General features: G+C 36.3%; 1 protein-coding gene across 3 annotated transcripts in view; it reads left to right on the top strand.

The window, feature by feature from the left end:
• The first annotated feature begins 124 nt into the window (after positions 1 to 124).
• The window catches only part of ZDHHC21 (zinc finger DHHC-type palmitoyltransferase 21), a 59,455-nt gene continuing 41,298 nt past the window's right edge, over positions 125 to 18,281 (top strand). The window contains exons 1-6 of one of the 3 annotated variants that reach the window (XM_034663908.1): positions 2,456 to 2,470; positions 4,628 to 4,759; positions 6,969 to 7,100; positions 9,755 to 9,994; positions 12,831 to 13,029; positions 14,299 to 14,397. In XM_034663908.1, the coding sequence (XP_034519799.1) occupies positions 12,876 to 13,029; positions 14,299 to 14,397 (253 nt within the window). In that variant the 5' untranslated portion in view covers positions 2,456 to 2,470; positions 4,628 to 4,759; positions 6,969 to 7,100; positions 9,755 to 9,994; positions 12,831 to 12,875. Of the gene's footprint in view, positions 781 to 2,455; positions 2,471 to 4,627; positions 4,760 to 6,968; positions 7,101 to 9,754; positions 9,995 to 12,830; positions 13,030 to 14,298; positions 14,398 to 18,281 lie in introns of those variants that run through there. The other 2 variants (XM_034663907.1, XM_002915940.4) reach the window with 2 other exon arrangements.

The raw sequence follows: 18,281 nt of genomic DNA, 5'->3' as shown, positions 1-18,281 counted from the left end.
CCCCCGCCCCCGCTCCTAACCGGGGGCTCGCCGGGGGCCGGGCGGGTCACAGAGCAGCTGCAGCCGGAGCCGCAGGCGCCCGCCAGCTCCCCCTCCCAGAACTGAGGGTGGGGGTGGGGGGTGGGTACCTGCTGTAGCCGAGGTGATTTGGGGTGGTTTTTTGGCTTTTGATTTTTAATTGATTACATCTGTGCCCCTAGTTTCTCGCCTGTGAACTACAGTTTCCTTCTCTGCACCCCCGCCGGGAGACCTGCGCAGGGATCCCCGATTTATCGATGTTATCGCAGCCTTTCATTCATTCCCAGATCACTGGTGTGAGGCTGCCCAGGACTAGCAGGAGCAGAAATAGTTTGCTCCTTTATTGACCTTCTGCCTCCCTCCCCCAGATCCAAGAGTGATTTTGAGAAAATGGCTTATGGATGGCCGCAGTTTGCACTTGTTACCATGCACTCTAATAAATAGGTCGCTGGATTTTAAGTGGAGAGTCCATTTAAAGTTGTGGTTTCTCAAGCTATATTTGGGCCACATTTTAAAATCCCTTGTGAGTCAGTAGAGTATGTCTGTATCTCTAGGGCTGAGAGAACCTGACCGGTTATTACTCGAAAATATTGCAGTTATAGCAGTCCATAAAAGTACAAGAGGAAAAAAAAATCAAGGTCATTGTGGGTGGGTCATAAATCATAGTGTAAAGTTACAGCCTAAACGACGACTAAGGATAATTAAGCGCCAAGTTAAAAAAGATGATGTGTCAGATGGATCGTCAGCCTAGGAGGCTAATATGTATGTATCCTTAAAAAAAATTCACTACCTTCCTTGTGGTAAAAAAAATAATAATAATAATGAATAATAATAGTCATCATTTGATGACTTCTTGGTATGTGCCTTCCTTGGCTTCTTGTGCAATATCTTGTTAAATGCTTCCAGTCCTTTAGATTTTACTTATTTTACAGATGAGATCCAGAGCAGTGTTTTACGTTGCTTTAGTTGTTCAACCTCTTGAGGGCAAAAAGAGTTTTGAGGAAGAGATGAGGTGAAAAATCAATGGGAAGGAAAGAACCAAATGAGATTTAGTGTAGTGGGAAGAAATGCTAGATTCTAGTCCCACTGCTGTCACAATCTAGCTGTAGGGTCATGGATAGGTCAGTGACCCACCCTGTTTTCTCATCTGTACAACTAAGGAGTTAGGCTAAGTTCTTTAAGGCTCATTTTAGCTTTTCCATACCTATTTGGCATATGCTACCTTTGTAATTAATTTAAAGCCCTTGAGCATGTTAAGAGCACATTTGAAACATATACCTGAAGAAGTATGAGGAAAATGATATCAAAATATAACTAAAAAATGTGTATTTCTATACTTTTGGAATAGTACTTGGTGTAGAATTCCTCATTTTGAATTCCTTCAAACTGTGGTGATTTCTGTTAAATGTAAAATACTTTAGAAGCTGTAGTTGGAATAAATGAAATAGAGCATATTTTAAATAAAATGATGGTAACCATGTTACACTGCCTATCTCTGGGCTGTTTTATTTAATACGAGAAATGTAGGCATTTTAAAATGCACACATGTAGCCATCAGCCTAATAAGTAGATTCTAAAGAAGGGATCAGTGTGAATCATAAAATTTTTACTTATTTGCCCACTGCCTGATTTCTTAAATTCGTAGGGACTGATTCAGAACCTGTGGAAAAGTGCATGGATAAAATAATGCCATGTATTAGTGAAGAAACTAATCGAGAAGTCTAGTATTGTCTCCGTGGAGCTTTTTTTTCTTGGATTGTAACTGAGCATGAGTCAATACAGTCTTTTTCAGCGTAGAAGGCTACATAATGGTAGTATCAGTATTAACAGGCGTAACAGGGAAGGCAGAGGAAAAGCTGTTTTTATTTTAACCAGGGAGTTTCCCCTAAGCTCGGTTTTACTTTTATATTAAGGCATGAGAGAATTTTATATTGCTTTAGTAAAACATTAGGGCTCAGATTCAATTTTTCAAGTGCACTAAATATAAATGGCATTTTAACATCTAGTAGAATAATCAGTGCGCTTATAGCTCTTATTAAAGTTGAAAATGTTTGAAATATTTGTATCAGTGAAAAATACAGGTAAAAGACAAGAATAAATGGGGAAAAAACCCAGTTTCTTTTGTTGTTGTTGTCAGCATAGTGACTTTTTTGGTTAAGAATCATGGGTAAATTGAATAAACCTAGTTATTCACAGACGTGGAGTAGCACTGCTCTCATTGGTAGCTACCTCGCCAAAAATATCTTAGGGTGATGGTAGTTGGTTTATTTATTTCCCTCTTTTGATGTACCCTAGGGAAAAGAGATGACATTTTCGAAGTTGCTTTTCTGCCTTTTAGGCCTCCCCTTGCCCTGTGCTTTATCTTGTAGGTGGGTTAACCTCATCCCATTTAAGAGGCTGACTGGGTATCTGCTCTCTTCATCCGCCTGTTGCTGCTTCCACGAAAGGGCAGGTTAGGTAAACATTAGTATTTTGCCACGCGCTGATTAGTTTTATGTTAGGTCTAACTTTAACATGCTCAAGTGTGATCTCAGCCAGGCTTCCGATTTTACGCCTTTTATCCATAATTATGGAATGGATAACTTTACCTACTGCAGGATTTTCAGTTTCAAGCAAGTAAGGAGTGATGGTTTCTTTTAGTATTACTGTTTCTAAACTGCACCTGCTTTGGTAAAGCCTGGTGTGAAGGGAATCTGGCTTAGGTTTTTTTTTTTTTTTCCTTTTTTTTTCAGTTTGTCTTGGTGGAGTGGGTAGTAGAGATAGGTAGCTAGTTTCCCTTCCCCCTTGGAAGAATGTGGTCAGGTTCATGCCCAGGAAACACCAGAGCCTCTTCATTTCTGGCTTTTACTTTATCTGTGTGCTTTGTTTGAAGCAAAGGTTATCTTCTGTCCCTACTCTACATTCAACCTTAGTTCTTCCCGCCTTTCCGGACCCTCTCCCTGCCTTCCTAAGTGAAGATTCCCCCGTAGGCCTTTTATACTGACTGAAGCAGTATTTGGTATCTTTAATTCATATCATCCCACACCTTCCAAGCTGTTTTTACTTTCTGTTAGGGAATTCCGATGAAGTGTGTCACTGCAGGACAATATTTTTAATAGAGGTATTAATTTACATTTATTTTTCACTCATGAAGCAGTTGCACAGGAGCAATGGCTTATGTTCAGTTTTGCCTAGAATGTAGTGATTTAAGGACTCGTTCTAGAAGTGGCTTCTTGAAACCATTGCTGGTGCAGGTGTGTTCTGCTTTGACACTTTGCCCACCCACATTTTCAGAAAGTCTTCCTGGAGAACTCAGCATTGAGTCAAAATTCCCTAGTTTAATTGTGCATTCTTCATTAGTTTCTGAAATCAGGTCCTGATTTGCTCCCATGTTTTAGTCCTTAACTTACCAGCCCTCCTGCTTTTCCTTGAAAGATTTTGGTTTATAGGTTTTAGTTCAGTCCCTCTATTTTAGATCAAATCTCTATTTTTAGTTTTCTGCTTGAAGAGACCACATGCCAACACGTGGAAATAAAACTTCCCTCTATGCTCATAGTATGATAGCAGCTGAAAGGCTGGGCTGTGGGAGGTTTCTCGTCCCTGACAAGTGTTCTCAGGCTTTAGTGTTAGAGGAAGTAGGGCTGGGGTATGGTTAAATTGTATCACGACTTTAAAGATAGGGACCCAGAAACATTGTTTGATTCTGGAGGTTGCAGGACTAGAAGTAAAACTTAACCTTTGTCTCTCTTCCTCTTCTATCTCCCACTCCCCTTTAAAGTTACTATCTTGGGAGTTACTTTTCATTTGTCAGGCAGTTTCTCATTTAAGCATGACAACAATTCCATGAGTTATTTTTATCACCATTTTACAGATGGCTAAACGGAAGCCTGAAAAGAAACGGCAGCTTGGAGGCTGTGTCATAATTTGAATGTGGCTCTCTTTTTCATATCCCCACAGGATTAATTTCCTACTCTGTTGAAATAAAATGAATACCTATGTGTAGTGGTATTTTAAAAAAAATTTTAAAAAACTTTAAAAAATTGAATTAGCCCCTTGGGTAATTATTAGAGACAGCTATAGCCTGATGTATTTTTTAATTTTTTATAATTTTTATATATATTTTACTGATTTTTTTTACTTATTTTAGAGAGAGAGAGAGAGAGAAAGAGCAGGAGCAAGGGGAGGGGCAGAGAGAGCGCAGAACCAGACTTGGGGCCTGTCCTAGGACCCTGAGATCATGACCTGAGCCAAAAATCAAGAGTCATACTGCCTAACAGTCTGAGCCACCCAGGTGCCACTGTAGCTTGATATTTTAGGTAGAATTATTTATCTTGGCCAATTTTCAAAGTAGATAACATCAGAAGTTAAATATCTGTATAAATATGTTTAAAAGCATATAATTGTAACTTCATTTTACAATATCCGTGTATTAACCTGTTTTGGGAATTTTCTGTGGGAATTTTTTTTTTTTTTTTTTGGTTTGCCTTGTGAATTGTTGATTGTATTCTTTCAGACATACCAATGTTAAAAATATTTAATGACCTTTTATAGCTATGACACTTTGGAATATTCTTTGTTATCCCGAGATTACGTGGAGTTTTAAGCCTAGCATTGTTTCTGTACCTCATAGGTGAGATTTGATTCCGTGATGTCGGTGATGCTGCTGACTTAGAAAAGTGGTCATCCCGTCGTAAAGGCTATGGTACAGTGTAGCTCTCGTAACTGAAGATGTGAAGTAGGAGTTTTCCATGAGTCTAAGCCAGTGAGTGACGGGGGTTTGACTCATAGATGTTTGACTTGGGCTATTACCTAATAATACTGACAGGAAGTACTGTTTTGCTGAAACATCAGGAAGCCACCCTAGAGTCATAGCCGTAGAGGCATTATTGACTTTGGCCATGTCTCAGACATTTTGTTGTACCACATTTAATTCTGCTTGCGATTTTTTTCTAGAAGAAGATGAATTCATTCATTTGCTATTAGGGTAGCAGCTCCTCTACTTTGTCATTCCATGTTTTGTCTCTAAAAAAATCAAAGGTGCAGGCAAGGAAAGCACTCTAAATTAGCTTAGAAAGTTAGAGTAGAAACAAATCATATTTGACAATCTAATAGTCATGGCCATAGAAAAATGATGCTAGGAGAAAATACAGTTTAAAAAGTCTATAAGGGGAATGGAAATGTAATGCTAATGATTTTGATATATTTCTCACATCCTTGTATGTAATACTTTCCTTTTGCTGTGGTAAGCAGTATGCTTAAGAAACTCGCAACTTGTCCTTCATTTCCTGTCTTGGAGAATGATAGCACCCTTCACGTGGTCCCTAAGCCAAAAACCTGTAGTCTGCCCTTTGCTTCCAATTGATCACCAAGTCCTGTCAATTTTTCTCATCAAATTCTTAATCTGCCCCTTTCCAGCATGTGTCCTATCCTAAGTATTCCTTCTTTACACCCGCTCCTCCACGCTCCCCTTACAAGTCACAGCTGTTTTGGTCTTCCCACGTGCTCTCATTTCTCACCTGGGTAACCAGTAAGCCTGGCTTATTTTATGTAGTCAGTTTTGGAGCTTTATGCACCCACCCAAGTCCATCCTTCATAGTGTTGCTGTTCTTTCCAAAATGTGAACTTCATCATGGCGTTCTTCTGCCTAAAATCCTGCAGTGGTTCCCCACTGTGTTCACTGCAAAGTCCAGACTCAGCATGGTTTAACAGTGTTTTTTGCTCTTAGATCACTCATGTCTTGTGGGTCATGAAATCCCTTTAGTGGGCTGTGATCAACATTATATAATTTTGTTAAAATGAACTAGGATAAAATAGAATAACAGCATCATAGTACATCCCATGTAGTAAGGGCAAATATTTCATTAAACTTTTTCAATTATATATTTCATTTAATGAGTATAAAGCATTCTCATGTCATATATTTCTGTGTGTACTGGTAATGTTACGAAATATATTTCTTACAGGTAAGCTCAAAAGGGTTAAACATGTTTTACCCCATTCTTCCCTATGCAATGACTGTAGTCATTTTGGTTTACTTAGGTTTTCTCAGCCTGCTTCTATACTTTGGCTTCTTTTGGTCCCTTGTTCAGAAGAGCCTCCATTCTTTGACTAGCTATTTCACAGGTTTCACTCTTTCCAGAAACCTTTTCCCGTTGGCAACTCACCATCAAAAATAACCTTTTGTACTACAACCTAGTATGCACATAAATATTCCCATAACTGAAAAAAGTTCCATGAGCCAATACCCTTCCAATATGAGATGCGTTCCTGCTGTCTTGCCCTCTGTCTCACCTTGTCTACGAAGTATTGATCTGGTCTGTTTATAGTCTGTCTTCCCTGAGGATGGGGCCCATCTCTTTTTTATCTGTATCCTGTGCATAATAATTAACATAATAGATGTTAATTGAATTCATAAAATACTGAATAGGTGTATGTGTGTTATCTAGAACTCTTTACAGTATTATTGTTTAAGCTTGAACTGTAGAAACTAACTCTTATGGTTGATTCTCTTTATGGTTCATAACAGGAGGATAGCTTTTTCCTTAAAACATTTTAAACTAAAACTTACTTCTATTTTAAACTCTTCAGTTTATGTTTGTCAATTGTGATTGGATAGTTCCAGCCTCACATCTTGATAGACATTACATTGCATTTTGTTTCATCAGTGGTCTCAGAATCTGTTGTCATTTTGTGATTTGTGGTCAGGAAGTTTGATGAAGCCCAAATGTTGGACACACAATACTAATTTGATTTTATGGGAACTGGGTGGTTTCAAAAGAGAGAACTTTCCTGTATAATGATAATCAAATGCAGATCTTGGGGGGATGAGGTAGGATATGAAAACAAAATCAGGTGGAGTTGAGTCATCTTATTTTTGAATTTAAAACTTTTGTAATTGACGTTTTCACAATATTTAGTGGCTTACAATTTTTATCTTTGTAAGAGATCATTATTTGTTAAACCATTAATAGATTCTCATGGAGAACTGTTATTGAGGAGAGATCCATTTGTTGGGATGTAATTAAAAAAGGAATGAATCAAGATAAAACCTCTAAATGCAAGCACCAGAAAAATTACAACACATCTTGGTGAATTTGCAAGTGGTAAGTCTACATTTAATTTTATGTGGGAATATGTTTCTGTATTATTTGGTATAGTGTCCTTAAAGTCTTATTTTTAGATGCATTAAACAATTATTCATTTGCAAGAAAAGGTAATTGTAGTTACATTATGTTTATTTAAAATTTTTCATATTAAATATTAACTAGATATTTTCTTAAATAAGAAATCTCTTTTTCCATAGAGAAAAGTAATCTGAGTAATACGAATTTCAGAAACACAAGTCTGATGTGACTTTACAGCTGATGCTGCTATACTGCATTTTAAAAAATATTAGTTTTAAAAGCACTTAATATTAGGGTAATAAATATAGTGATAAGGAGAGCTTAAATTAAATATCTTGTGTACAAGGTTGAAATGTCTAATCAGAACCCCTAGGCAATCTTTCTTTTTCAGTTGGTTGAAAAGAACTTGAAGTACATATGTTTATTAATAAACTTAGAAGAACACATAATCCATACATGAAATGTGAAAGCTTTCTTTCTCACGGCTCTGTCCTTCCTCAGCCCAGTGATAACCACTAGTGTTAACAGTTTGATGGATATGTTTTCTTCTATACTTTTTTTCCTGTACATATATAGAAATTATTTATACGTATTTTTTAACAAAAAAAGGATCATGTTATGCAAACTTTTCTGTAATTTGCTTTCCCCTCCAGCATTTAATTATGAAAAATTGTAAACAGAAGAGTTGAGAAAATTTTATGGTGTAACATCTGAATACCTATCACCTAGATTCTACAACTAATATTTTATTAAACTTCAGCACATGCTCATCCATCTCTCTGTCCATCCATCAATCCACTTTATTTTTTTTGGATCCATTTCATAGTAAATTGCAGACATCGGTACATTTCCTCCTTCTGCCCCCGCCCTAGTACTTCAGCCTACATATCATTAGCTAGAGTTCAATGTTGGTTTATAGGGTTTTTTAAAAGGTAAATTTACATACCATGAAATGCACCATTCTTCAGTGTACATTTGCTGACTTTTGACGAATTCGCAACCTGTGTATCTCAAACTCCTACCTAGATAGAGTTCTTTATGAGGGAACCAGAGTGTTCCCTTATACCTTTTCCTAGTCTCTCATTATCTTCCTCTCCTCCAGGAAACCACTGTTAAGCTTTTTCTCATAACCTCCGTTCTTTCATTCAACAGTATGTGTGGGTAGCCATATGCAGATCTAGATCTACCTACCTTTCCTCCCTCCCTCCCTCCCTCCCTTCCTTCCTTCCTCCCTCCCTCCCTCCCTCCCTCCCTTCCTTCCTTCCTTCCTTCCTTCCTTCCTTCCTTTTTAATTGCAGTAGCTTGGAAATAACTCTACACCTTGGATGTCTCAATAATTTATTTGATCATTCCCCTCCCTCTTCATGAACATTGATGTTGTGCCCAGTTTTTACGATTACAAAAAGCACTGTGTGGAACACCGTGAATGTATATGTACCTGTATGCTCTAATGAGTACTTTGGTAGCTCTTACTAGAGATAAAACTGCTGGGTCAAAGAGTTTGACTTTTTAATAGATACCGCTACGCTGTCCTCTAAAGATGATTGTATCAGTTTACATGCATAGCAGTAATGGTTGAGAGTGTCCTTTTCTCCATGCTTTCTCATCACTGGATAATCATCTGTCTTTTCTAAAATTTTGTGAATATAAAGGATGAAAAAACATACCTAGTTATTTCACATTTTCCTAATCAGTAATGATTAGCCATTAATTTTTTTTTCTTTGTGAATCACTTCTCTGTATTTACTTTGTATGCCTCTTACCATATGTTGTAATGTTTTTTAAAAGGGTTACTTTGTCTTTTAACTTTGTTTTTGGTGTGTTTTAGGCTTCAGAAATTTTAACCTTTTTGCGGTCTTGTTTGTGAAGGTCTTCCTCATTTCGAGATTACAAAACCATTTGCTATTTTCTTGCACTAGTTTTGCTTTGTATTTGGAACGTTGAAGAGGAAAATCACTGTGAACTGAGGTGGCAGAAAAAATTTCATCTGGAGAGTGAGAATCAAATTGACCTTGAAGTATGAATTGAATTTAAATAGAGTAAGGAAAATGGTAGGGGCATTTCAGATAGGAGGAATGAGAGAGGGAATATTTTTTTCATGTTCATGGAGCATTCATAAGACCACTGGCTGAGGTGGAGAGGCATATAAAACTGTAAGTTTAGAGAGAACATTTGGCTAGATTTCTTGAGAATTATCTTGGCTAATTTTTATCATTTTCTAAAATCTGCATTTTGATGTTACAGTTTTCCGTCCTGTAATAGTTTTCATCCCTTTCTTTTCATAGTGATTCGAGTATTCTTCCTGAGGAAAATACATGGTAAAATTTAGTGGCCTAAAAAGGCAAGAAAGGAAAGGTGGTTTCCTCCTAGAATAGTTTGGACATCATAAATATTTATGAGGTCTAGTTTACTAGAGTTGAATTATAATATCTTTAAAAAAAGTTGGTGCGGTAGTAATTTTCATCATTAATGAGGGTTAGTCACAGCACTCTAGTAGAGTTACAGATAGCAATCGTCAAAAATGTGGAAGTACTAGTATGTCCACTAGTCACATCAAAGTTTGAGTGATGAGCTCACCTTTTAATATACAAATTAGCATGTTAGAATCTCTAGCTAATGAAAGTATTTTCCAGATGCCACCCTTAAGACGGAGTAGCAGCACTGTGTTCAGCTTGGTTGTGGTTCAGGATGTGTAATAGTTTCTGTTCAGCCGCAAGCCACGCCTGGCAGATATTAACCGAGTGGAGTGATCCTACAAGTTTACCAGTTACGTGTTTCTGGTTGTAATCTGATTTGGAGCTCGTAGAAGACTACTGTTTGCTTCTCTACAGTCTAGCTGTAAAGCTTATGTGGCACTAATTTTCACTCATCAGGTATTTAAAAAACAATTCAACATCTTATTTATTCATTGTTTTATGTTCCTATTCGCTGCTTGCTTTTCCTTGGGATGCTTGTTCTTTTAGAGCTTGTTGTCTGTACATGCTTCCGTGCAGGAAAATCGGACACCCTTAACTGCACTTTGCAGATCTAGTATTTTCAGTTGTGAGGAGTCTCCTGAGAAAAACTTGGTATTCCCCGGTGGAGGGGAATACAACTGGAGCTCAAAAACATGAACGAGTGTTTGATAATTCTGCTGCTTGTTTTGCTGGCTTGTATGCTCTTCTGTTTCTAATATTAATAAATTTAGAAATCAGTAATGAAATCACTCTGTTCTCTGTGATGATTGGAATTCATAGTCTGTTTTTCAGTCCTGACTGGAACTGAAACATTACAAGAAAGAAGGTACATGAAGTGAATAATATTGAACATGTTGAGAGACAGAGCCTTCTGTCATTTCTTTTGGCACTTGATGGTTGGCAAGAATGTAAAAATAAACATTCTTTTTAATGTTTCTCATTTTAGCTCTGTAGACAGCTTCTCATTTGTATTTGAGCTCCTTTAGTTTTTAAAACTGATACCCAGTCAATTAAATAGCATACTTTATCCTCTGTGACTTTCCTCACTTTAATGATACTGATAGATCTTTTAATTTTCTAATTAAAAGGTAATGAAGTTCAGCTTTTACTTTTTTAAAGGCCTAGGCTCTATTTAGACCATATCTGATTTAAACAGTTGGGTAGTGTTGCGTTTGAGTTCGTGCCTTTTTGTCTGCTGCTCCAGTATTTGCATGTTCTAAGGATGATAGGATCAGGGTATTACTTTAAAATCAGCTAGTCCTAAATCTTTGGTCTTTTTATCTTTGTTCCCGTAGCTTTGTAGCTTTAAAGAACATTGGCAAGGCCTCTAAGGGATGGGGACCCTGAGGCTCTCCAACTGATGATAGTAAGAAATAGAAGATGGAAACCTGGGAGTCATTCTTGACTCTTTCCTCTGTAACCCCTAATATCCAGTCAATTAGTAAAACCTCCTGGTTTGATTGTAACTATTTCCTCAGTTGATCTCCTCTCCAAACCTAATTTTGGCTTTTGTCTTTCCTTAGCCTAACTGATCTTTAATTTTGTCCTTGACACCAGGGCTTCAATACTTTATTTAAAGTATAAATCTCATTATGTTAACTTCCTGCGTTAGTAGCTTTCCAACGTCTAAGAATGAAGTCTTGGCATTCTAACATGGCATCTTTGGGTCTTTCATGACGTAGCCCCTTATTTCTCACCCCTCACTCTCCACTGCAAGCTTTATGACATGTGATGGCAATTTGTCATACCTCCTACAACTTTTACTCTTGTATACCTCCTTTTCTTCCTTCTGCTTACAGTATTGTTGTCACTTTTCTTTGCTTGGATGACTTTTACCCATCTTTTAAAGCTGAACTCAGATTTCACAACCTACAAGAAGTCTTGCCCTAATTTAACTGGTCCCCATCCTCCATGCCTCTGGTGACATCTTGTTCACATCTCTGGAACTTAACATGTTGTATTAAACCCATTTTTCTGACTCTTTTCTCCAGTAGACTGTTAATTACTTTAAGCAAAGACCACATCTCATTCATCATTGTATCTGTAATAACTGGTATGTTGTGGTGGCTCCATGAATAAATTTGTTGAACTGAGTTCAACTCATTGCACTAACATTGAAGTCTTAGGGAGGCTTTTGGATCAGTGGTTTCTAGATACCAGTCAGCTCTATCAGAGACACCTGGGGAACATTTTAAAACATTTAATTGGTTTTTGAGCTTTTACTCCATAAAGAGTTATGATTCAATAGATCTGAAATGGGGCCTGGGAATAAGTATTTTTAAAAAGCTCCTCAGTTGATTGTGGTTTGTGTACAGGTTTGAGAAACACTGTCCTAGTTTATTATTGTATTATTACATTGTATTTTATGTAAAAGGTGCCCCCTTGACCTATAGAGTAATTTCCTGTTTAAGTCTTATAAATTATATCTATTAAGGTAGGCACATATTTCAAATCACTTTTTTTGGTACTATAAACATACATGTATCAACTTTAAGTGTCTCACTGGGAGGTCGATTGTCATTTTGTTAACACTCATATGAAAAAAGCCCCATTTAAACAGGAGTCTTCTTGAATTGATAGTAGTAAGATTAGCGGGGCTTCGTTCTGTGAGTTTAAATATTTTTGGCAATTTGTGATTACGTTCCGCTTTTTATTATAATTTTTCAAAATGATTGTTGAGTCATCATATTGTGGTTTAAAATTAAAATAAATCACACAAATCTTAGTGCGCAGCACAGTAATTTTTACATATGTGTCCACCCATGAATCATCACCCAGGTCAAGATATAGAACAATTCTAGCCCCTCAAAGTTTCCCTTATGTCCTTTTATAGTTAATAAACACCCCTCCCGCCACAAGAGGACAACTGTTTTGACTTGTATGACCATCAGTTAGTCTAATGATTAAAACTACTAAACAATTTTGTACATATCTTTTGATATGTGTCTCATTTCTCTTGGGTTTACACATGGAATTGCTAGGTTAAGGACAGACTTGTGTTTAGCTTCAGAAGCTATTGCCAGTTTATCCTCTGTGATAGCAATTCATAGTAAAAGTTGAAATTAAATTATTTGAAGCTTATGATGAAATGTGAATATCCTGAAACTTCTCTTTGTTTTCCAATGTGTTTCATTTTGTCAAAAATATACAAAGAAAACTCGGTGTCATTTTATAGTTGCCAGTAATGTAATTTTGTTTTAGTCAAATAATTTTTTCTATGTAAGTAATTTTTTTCTTTGTCACCTCTCCTTAGGATCGCCTTTCCTTGTGGGTTGGCACGCAGTTGTAGGACTGCAAAATGGGTCTCCGGATTCACTTTGTTGTTGACCCACATGGTTGGTGCTGCATGGGTTTGATTGTCTTTGTCTGGTTATACAATATTGTTTTAATTCCCAAAATTGTCCTCTTTCCTCACTATGAAGAAGGACATATTCCAGGCATATTAATAATAAGTAAGTTTCTGATCTTTATTTCTTTATATAATTAGTTTTTTCATTGTGAATATTTTTGGAGTATAGTATCACTATGATAACCTGTCTTTTAATAGCTCTATTAACATTAAGTTACTTACCAAATTATGGAAGTTTTAAAAAAGACTGGCTTTTGTAGATTTTGCAGGGTTGGGTAATTGTGATATCTCCATATCTAACTCTGCAAAATGTATACAGGTCATTTTGTTTAAATTGCAGCTGGCAGGGGAGTGCTATTTTGTGTGTGTCTGTGTGTATTTTTAATGTTTCTATTATGTACTCATTTCAAATGCAGAGGAAGTTTTAAGAATAAAGATGATATACATAACTGATAAATGAGAATTTCATGATACAGAAATTATTATGATGTTGATTATGATAACACTTTGAACTTCTGGATAATTATTTTCTGCTGTAATTCATTTGGTGATGGCTTGCTCATGATTAAAGAATGAGGTTGAAATGATATATTTTGCACGCAAATGGCATTTATAGTTTCCTTGTGCATTATGTCATTTTGGCCTCACAGGTGCCATGGGAAATATAATCTCTGTTACACAAGTGATAAAACTGACCAGTACCATGCGGTCAGTCCTGGAGTTAGCACTCAAACTGAGTTTCCTACTACTGGTGCAGAGCCTTCCCCCTCCCCTGCCAAATGCCTATTTTTTTATTTATTTAAAAGGTAGAATTATAATGAAATCTATTTTTCCTTACTGTTATTTTTCTAGTTATTCTTTTAAAAACTCAAAATGTCTAGGTTATTTTCACATTACATCAGTATCTTAAGATCTATTAAAAGGAGCAATTGAATATCTCTAACTCAAAGTAATTTTGAAGATAGCCAATTAGAGGTAGTGAAAAAGTTTAATTGTAGGATGGGTTTTAAAATGCTGCTTTGATTCATCCAATATAGTACATGTAGTAATTAGAAGGGAGCCCATTCACTTATGCCATTATTGACAAGGAATCTCTGTTAATTAAAAAATCTGATTTATAACAAGCTTATCAGTTGTTATGCAGAATAATATTTAAATTTAATATGTACAAGATAGTCCTTTTGGTAGTATTATTTGATGAATGAAATGAATATTATGTAATCATTTAATTTTTCCATTTTAGTTTTGAAAATTATTTATTCTGATGGCATTAATTAAAACATGCACTTAAGCTTTCAATATGCTTCTTGATAAAATGTTTCAAAGAATAAATGACTAATTTTATTTACTTACTTTCTTATTTATTTCAAAGTATTCTATGGCATTGCCATATTTTGTCTGGTTGCTTTAGTGAGGGCCTCATTTACTGATCCAGGAAGACTCCCCGAGAACCCTAAGATTCCACATGGAGGTATGGCACTCTTCAGATTGATTGCTTTTGCTCTGCCGGCATTATTACCTTTTTGAATGTATTTTATAGCCGTTAGCGTGTATTCACTTTATACGTCCTCTAACACCACTCTCAAGTCTTTTCTCCAGTGTTTCCTGTCTAAACTTCTTTATTTGAAATTGCAAATCCCAGCCGACTCCTGGTATCCCCCGCTCCCCGCCTCTTCTTTGTAGTTCACTTATTTGTTTTTCTCGTTTCCCACTCTAGACCTATATAGCATCTGAGGGTGTAGATTTTTTGTTTTGCTTGCTTTGTTTGTTCAGTGCTATATCCTTAGTGCCCGTCTCTGTCACTTAGTAGATGCTGGGTAAATACTTGTTGAATGATACATAATTACCTGATATATTTTTATTTAATAAAGGAATCTTTTTGATGGTGTCCCTCTCTTCGCAATATTATAAATAGAATATTGCTTAGAGTAAATATTTGTAGTATAATTATACTGTTGCCTGTATTTTTCCTGGTTTTAACAGTTCAGTGAAAAATTTGAAAGCTTTTTATTCTAGTGTCAGTTGAAGGTAATTTGGTGTCACCTTATTGTGTTATAACCATTTGAACCACAAAAATGAATTGAAAACGAATTACTTGCTACATGCCAGGTATAATAAACCTCAGGAGCCCTCTTTCCTCAGTTTCACTTTTTGATCATTTGCTCTATAAGCTTTGAGAACTCTCTGTACTTTCTTCTAAGGAGACTTTTCTGTGACTTTGTTGGACATTAGAGAACCAGAATATTTTCCATAGTCCTTCAGTGCTTTCCAACCTTGCTGACAGTAGAGTCACAACGGAGCTTTTAAAAATCTCAGTGTCCTGATCCCGAGCTTGTATTAATTAAATCATAATGTATGGAGGTAGGAGCCAGATATCAGCATTTTTCAAAGATCCCAGGTGATTCCAGTACGTAAATAATTGGGGAACCTATTGATTCCTTCTGAAATTAGGTTAGTGGCAAGTCACTTAGGGAGCCTCCCTTGAGTTTCTGAATGTTGTTTTTTGAGACCCATCATTTAGGGACACGTGTGGCCTTGCAAGTTTAATGATTAAATGGGAATGATATAACACTGATGTTTACGTGACTGTAGAAGTTTCTGAGAACTGTGTCGAGTATTTCGTTTCTGTTCACTTAAAGAAGCGATACTGTCAGTTTTTGTGTGTGTTTAGGCAGGGATGGTGGCAGTCTGCAATTTGTACCGAATCTCTTTTCTCAACTAGCCTAACCCAAAGAAAGGCTCTCTAACACATTGATAAATATATTGCCTCCTTCAATGCTAAAGCCTGGTGTTTCCAGAAAATTAGAGAAGCAAGCTTTTCCTAACTCAGGGCCGATTGTGATGAGCACTGGACGTCATATGCAACTAATGAATCATTGGACACTACATCAAAAACTGATGATGTACACATTAAAAAACAGGACCCATTTCTGGCAAAATCTTTAGTTTGCAGTGGTCAAACACTCAAATGCCTACGTGTGTCAGATACTGCAGATCAGTGCAAGGGGCCAAGAAAGAACTATTTCCTACTGAAAATCTCATATCCAAAGGCAGCAGCTACAGTGAAATTGTCACGTAGGCCCGGTGTTCATAGATTTTATAATTTTTAAAGAGAAAACAGAGAATTGCAGTCTTTAAGAGAAGTTTTATGATTTAAAAAAATGAACAACTAATTAGAAATTTTAAGAACATTGGTTTTAAATGAATACCAAACAAATTATGTCTGTAGGCCTAATTGAATCTACCATGTTACCTTTAGCTTATTAGACCCTAGTGATGGAGGACTCCATGCTGTCTTGCTGCTGTTTGGATGTCTGCATTCTTTCTGATCTCAGTTTACATTTGGTCTAGTTTTCTTCACTGAGTCCCGAAGACTTACATTTTGCCCAATTGAAAAAGAAAATACATTCATGTATTGTATTTTAATGTTTCCAAAGTCTTTTACTATGTCCTATCATTTGATCCTCATGGTAATTGCATGAAGTAGGTAGACTGAATAATCAAGTGTAGGTTGTCCTCTGTAGGTCACAGAGCAGGTTGTTACAGAGCTGCCATGACACAAATACCAGTCTCCGTCATCTTTTTTACCACGTATCTATGTAGAGATTAATAATTTTAGCCCTTTTTTCACCTTTGCTTTGATTCTGGGGAAGATTGAAGTCATCATATGCCTTGTGGTGCTGATTTCCTGGTTATTTTGTAAATATGCTTTTAACTTAGTAAAAAAAAAATATTAACAGTGGAAAAAATAACATAGCATGACTAGAGTGTTGGGGCTATAAAAAATGACATTTATTCATCCTTGTTTTAAGGTTGAATAGTTTCGTATAATTGAATTCTTTAGAAAAGGAAACTTAAGCCCTAACACTTTTGATTTTAACTAAGTTTTAATTGAATTACTCTGAAGTATTTTACATGACTTTTTAAAAAAAAATAGAATAAATTTAGTATCTATGTGACCTGCCAAATAATGAGGCAGTTTGACTATAAGACAATGTTCCATTGTCCCACACAAAGATCCCCAGAATGATTTTTATAAACTTTTTGGGGATGTAGATGAAATAGTCAAATGAAATCTTTAAATGTCTATTTATATTATTCAAATTAATCCCATGCATGTTTGAAATATAGAAATATTACTTTGTGTCATTTTAAAGTTTTATGAAATGATTTTGTTCAATCTCTTTCCTTTAAAAAAAAACAGCTTTATTGAGTATAATTCACATGCCATATGATTCACCCATTTCAGATGTACAATTTAGTGGCTTTTAGTATGTCCACAGAGTTGTGCAGCCATTACCACAATCAATTTTATGTATGTATGTATGTATGTATGTAATCTGTAAGTCCATCGTGGGGCTTGAACTCATAACCCAGAGATAAGAGTTGCACGCTCTACTGACTGAGCCAGCCAGGCGTCCCACCACAATCAGTTTTAGAACATTTTCTTTTTTTTAAAGATTTTATTTATTAGAGAGAGAGAGGGAGAGAGCACAAGCAGGGGGAATGACAGGCAGAGGGAGAATCAGGCTCCCCACTGAGCTGGGAGCCCGATGTGATGCAGGACTGGATCCCAGGTCCCCGGGATGGGATCATGACCTGAGGCAAAGGCATATGCTTAACTGACTGAGCCACCCAGGCGCCCCTAGAGCATTTTCATCATCAAGCTCTTAACTTACATGTTTGACTTCAGTGTTTTTGTCATCATTAGAGCCACTTTGAGTAGAGTCACCCTGTTACAGAGCATTCCAAGTTTTAAAAAAATATAGCATATTTAAAATTTGTGTGATAATGTCCCTTGAAATTGTACCCCAAGTGGTAGGGACATGTGCTATTCATGCTCAGGGTCATGTTTTCACTTGTAGTTTTGCCCCCCTCCCCATTTCTTATATTGTTTTTTAAAGGAAATCTGTTAGAGACTTACTGCCATTTATTTTCTACACTGGCAAGTGATTCTGTCGGGGAACCTCTGTGAAAAGCCAGCCGTTGTATTGATTTTCATAGTTTCAAGTTATATTTTCCTCCCTAGAACATTATTTTGTGGTTTGAAATACGGTAATTGAAAGGGCCTAATACATAAGTTTTTTAAAGGTCTTAAAAAGAAGGTGATTCCTTTCTGAGGGATAAATACAACAAAACCAAATCTTGCTTTGTATTTATTCATGCATTTACAGCATTGAGAGAATCCGTGCTACGCAGTGCGATACTGTTTACTTAGGTTCTTTACTTAGGTTTACTCAGTCATTTATGGGGTTTGTCTTCTTTTCTTTGATTTGTTTTATTTTTTGATTTTTTTTCTTTAAAAAAAGTCACTTTTCAATTTTTCTTTCCTTTAAAATTTTTCTTTCCTTTAAA

Source organism: Ailuropoda melanoleuca, chromosome 7, assembly GCF_002007445.2.
Source record: "Ailuropoda melanoleuca isolate Jingjing chromosome 7, ASM200744v2, whole genome shotgun sequence".
In the NCBI taxonomy this organism is placed as follows: Eukaryota; Metazoa; Chordata; class Mammalia; order Carnivora; family Ursidae; genus Ailuropoda; species Ailuropoda melanoleuca.
Note: the sequence above shows the minus strand (reverse complement) of the source record. Positions and strands in the feature narration are given on the sequence as shown.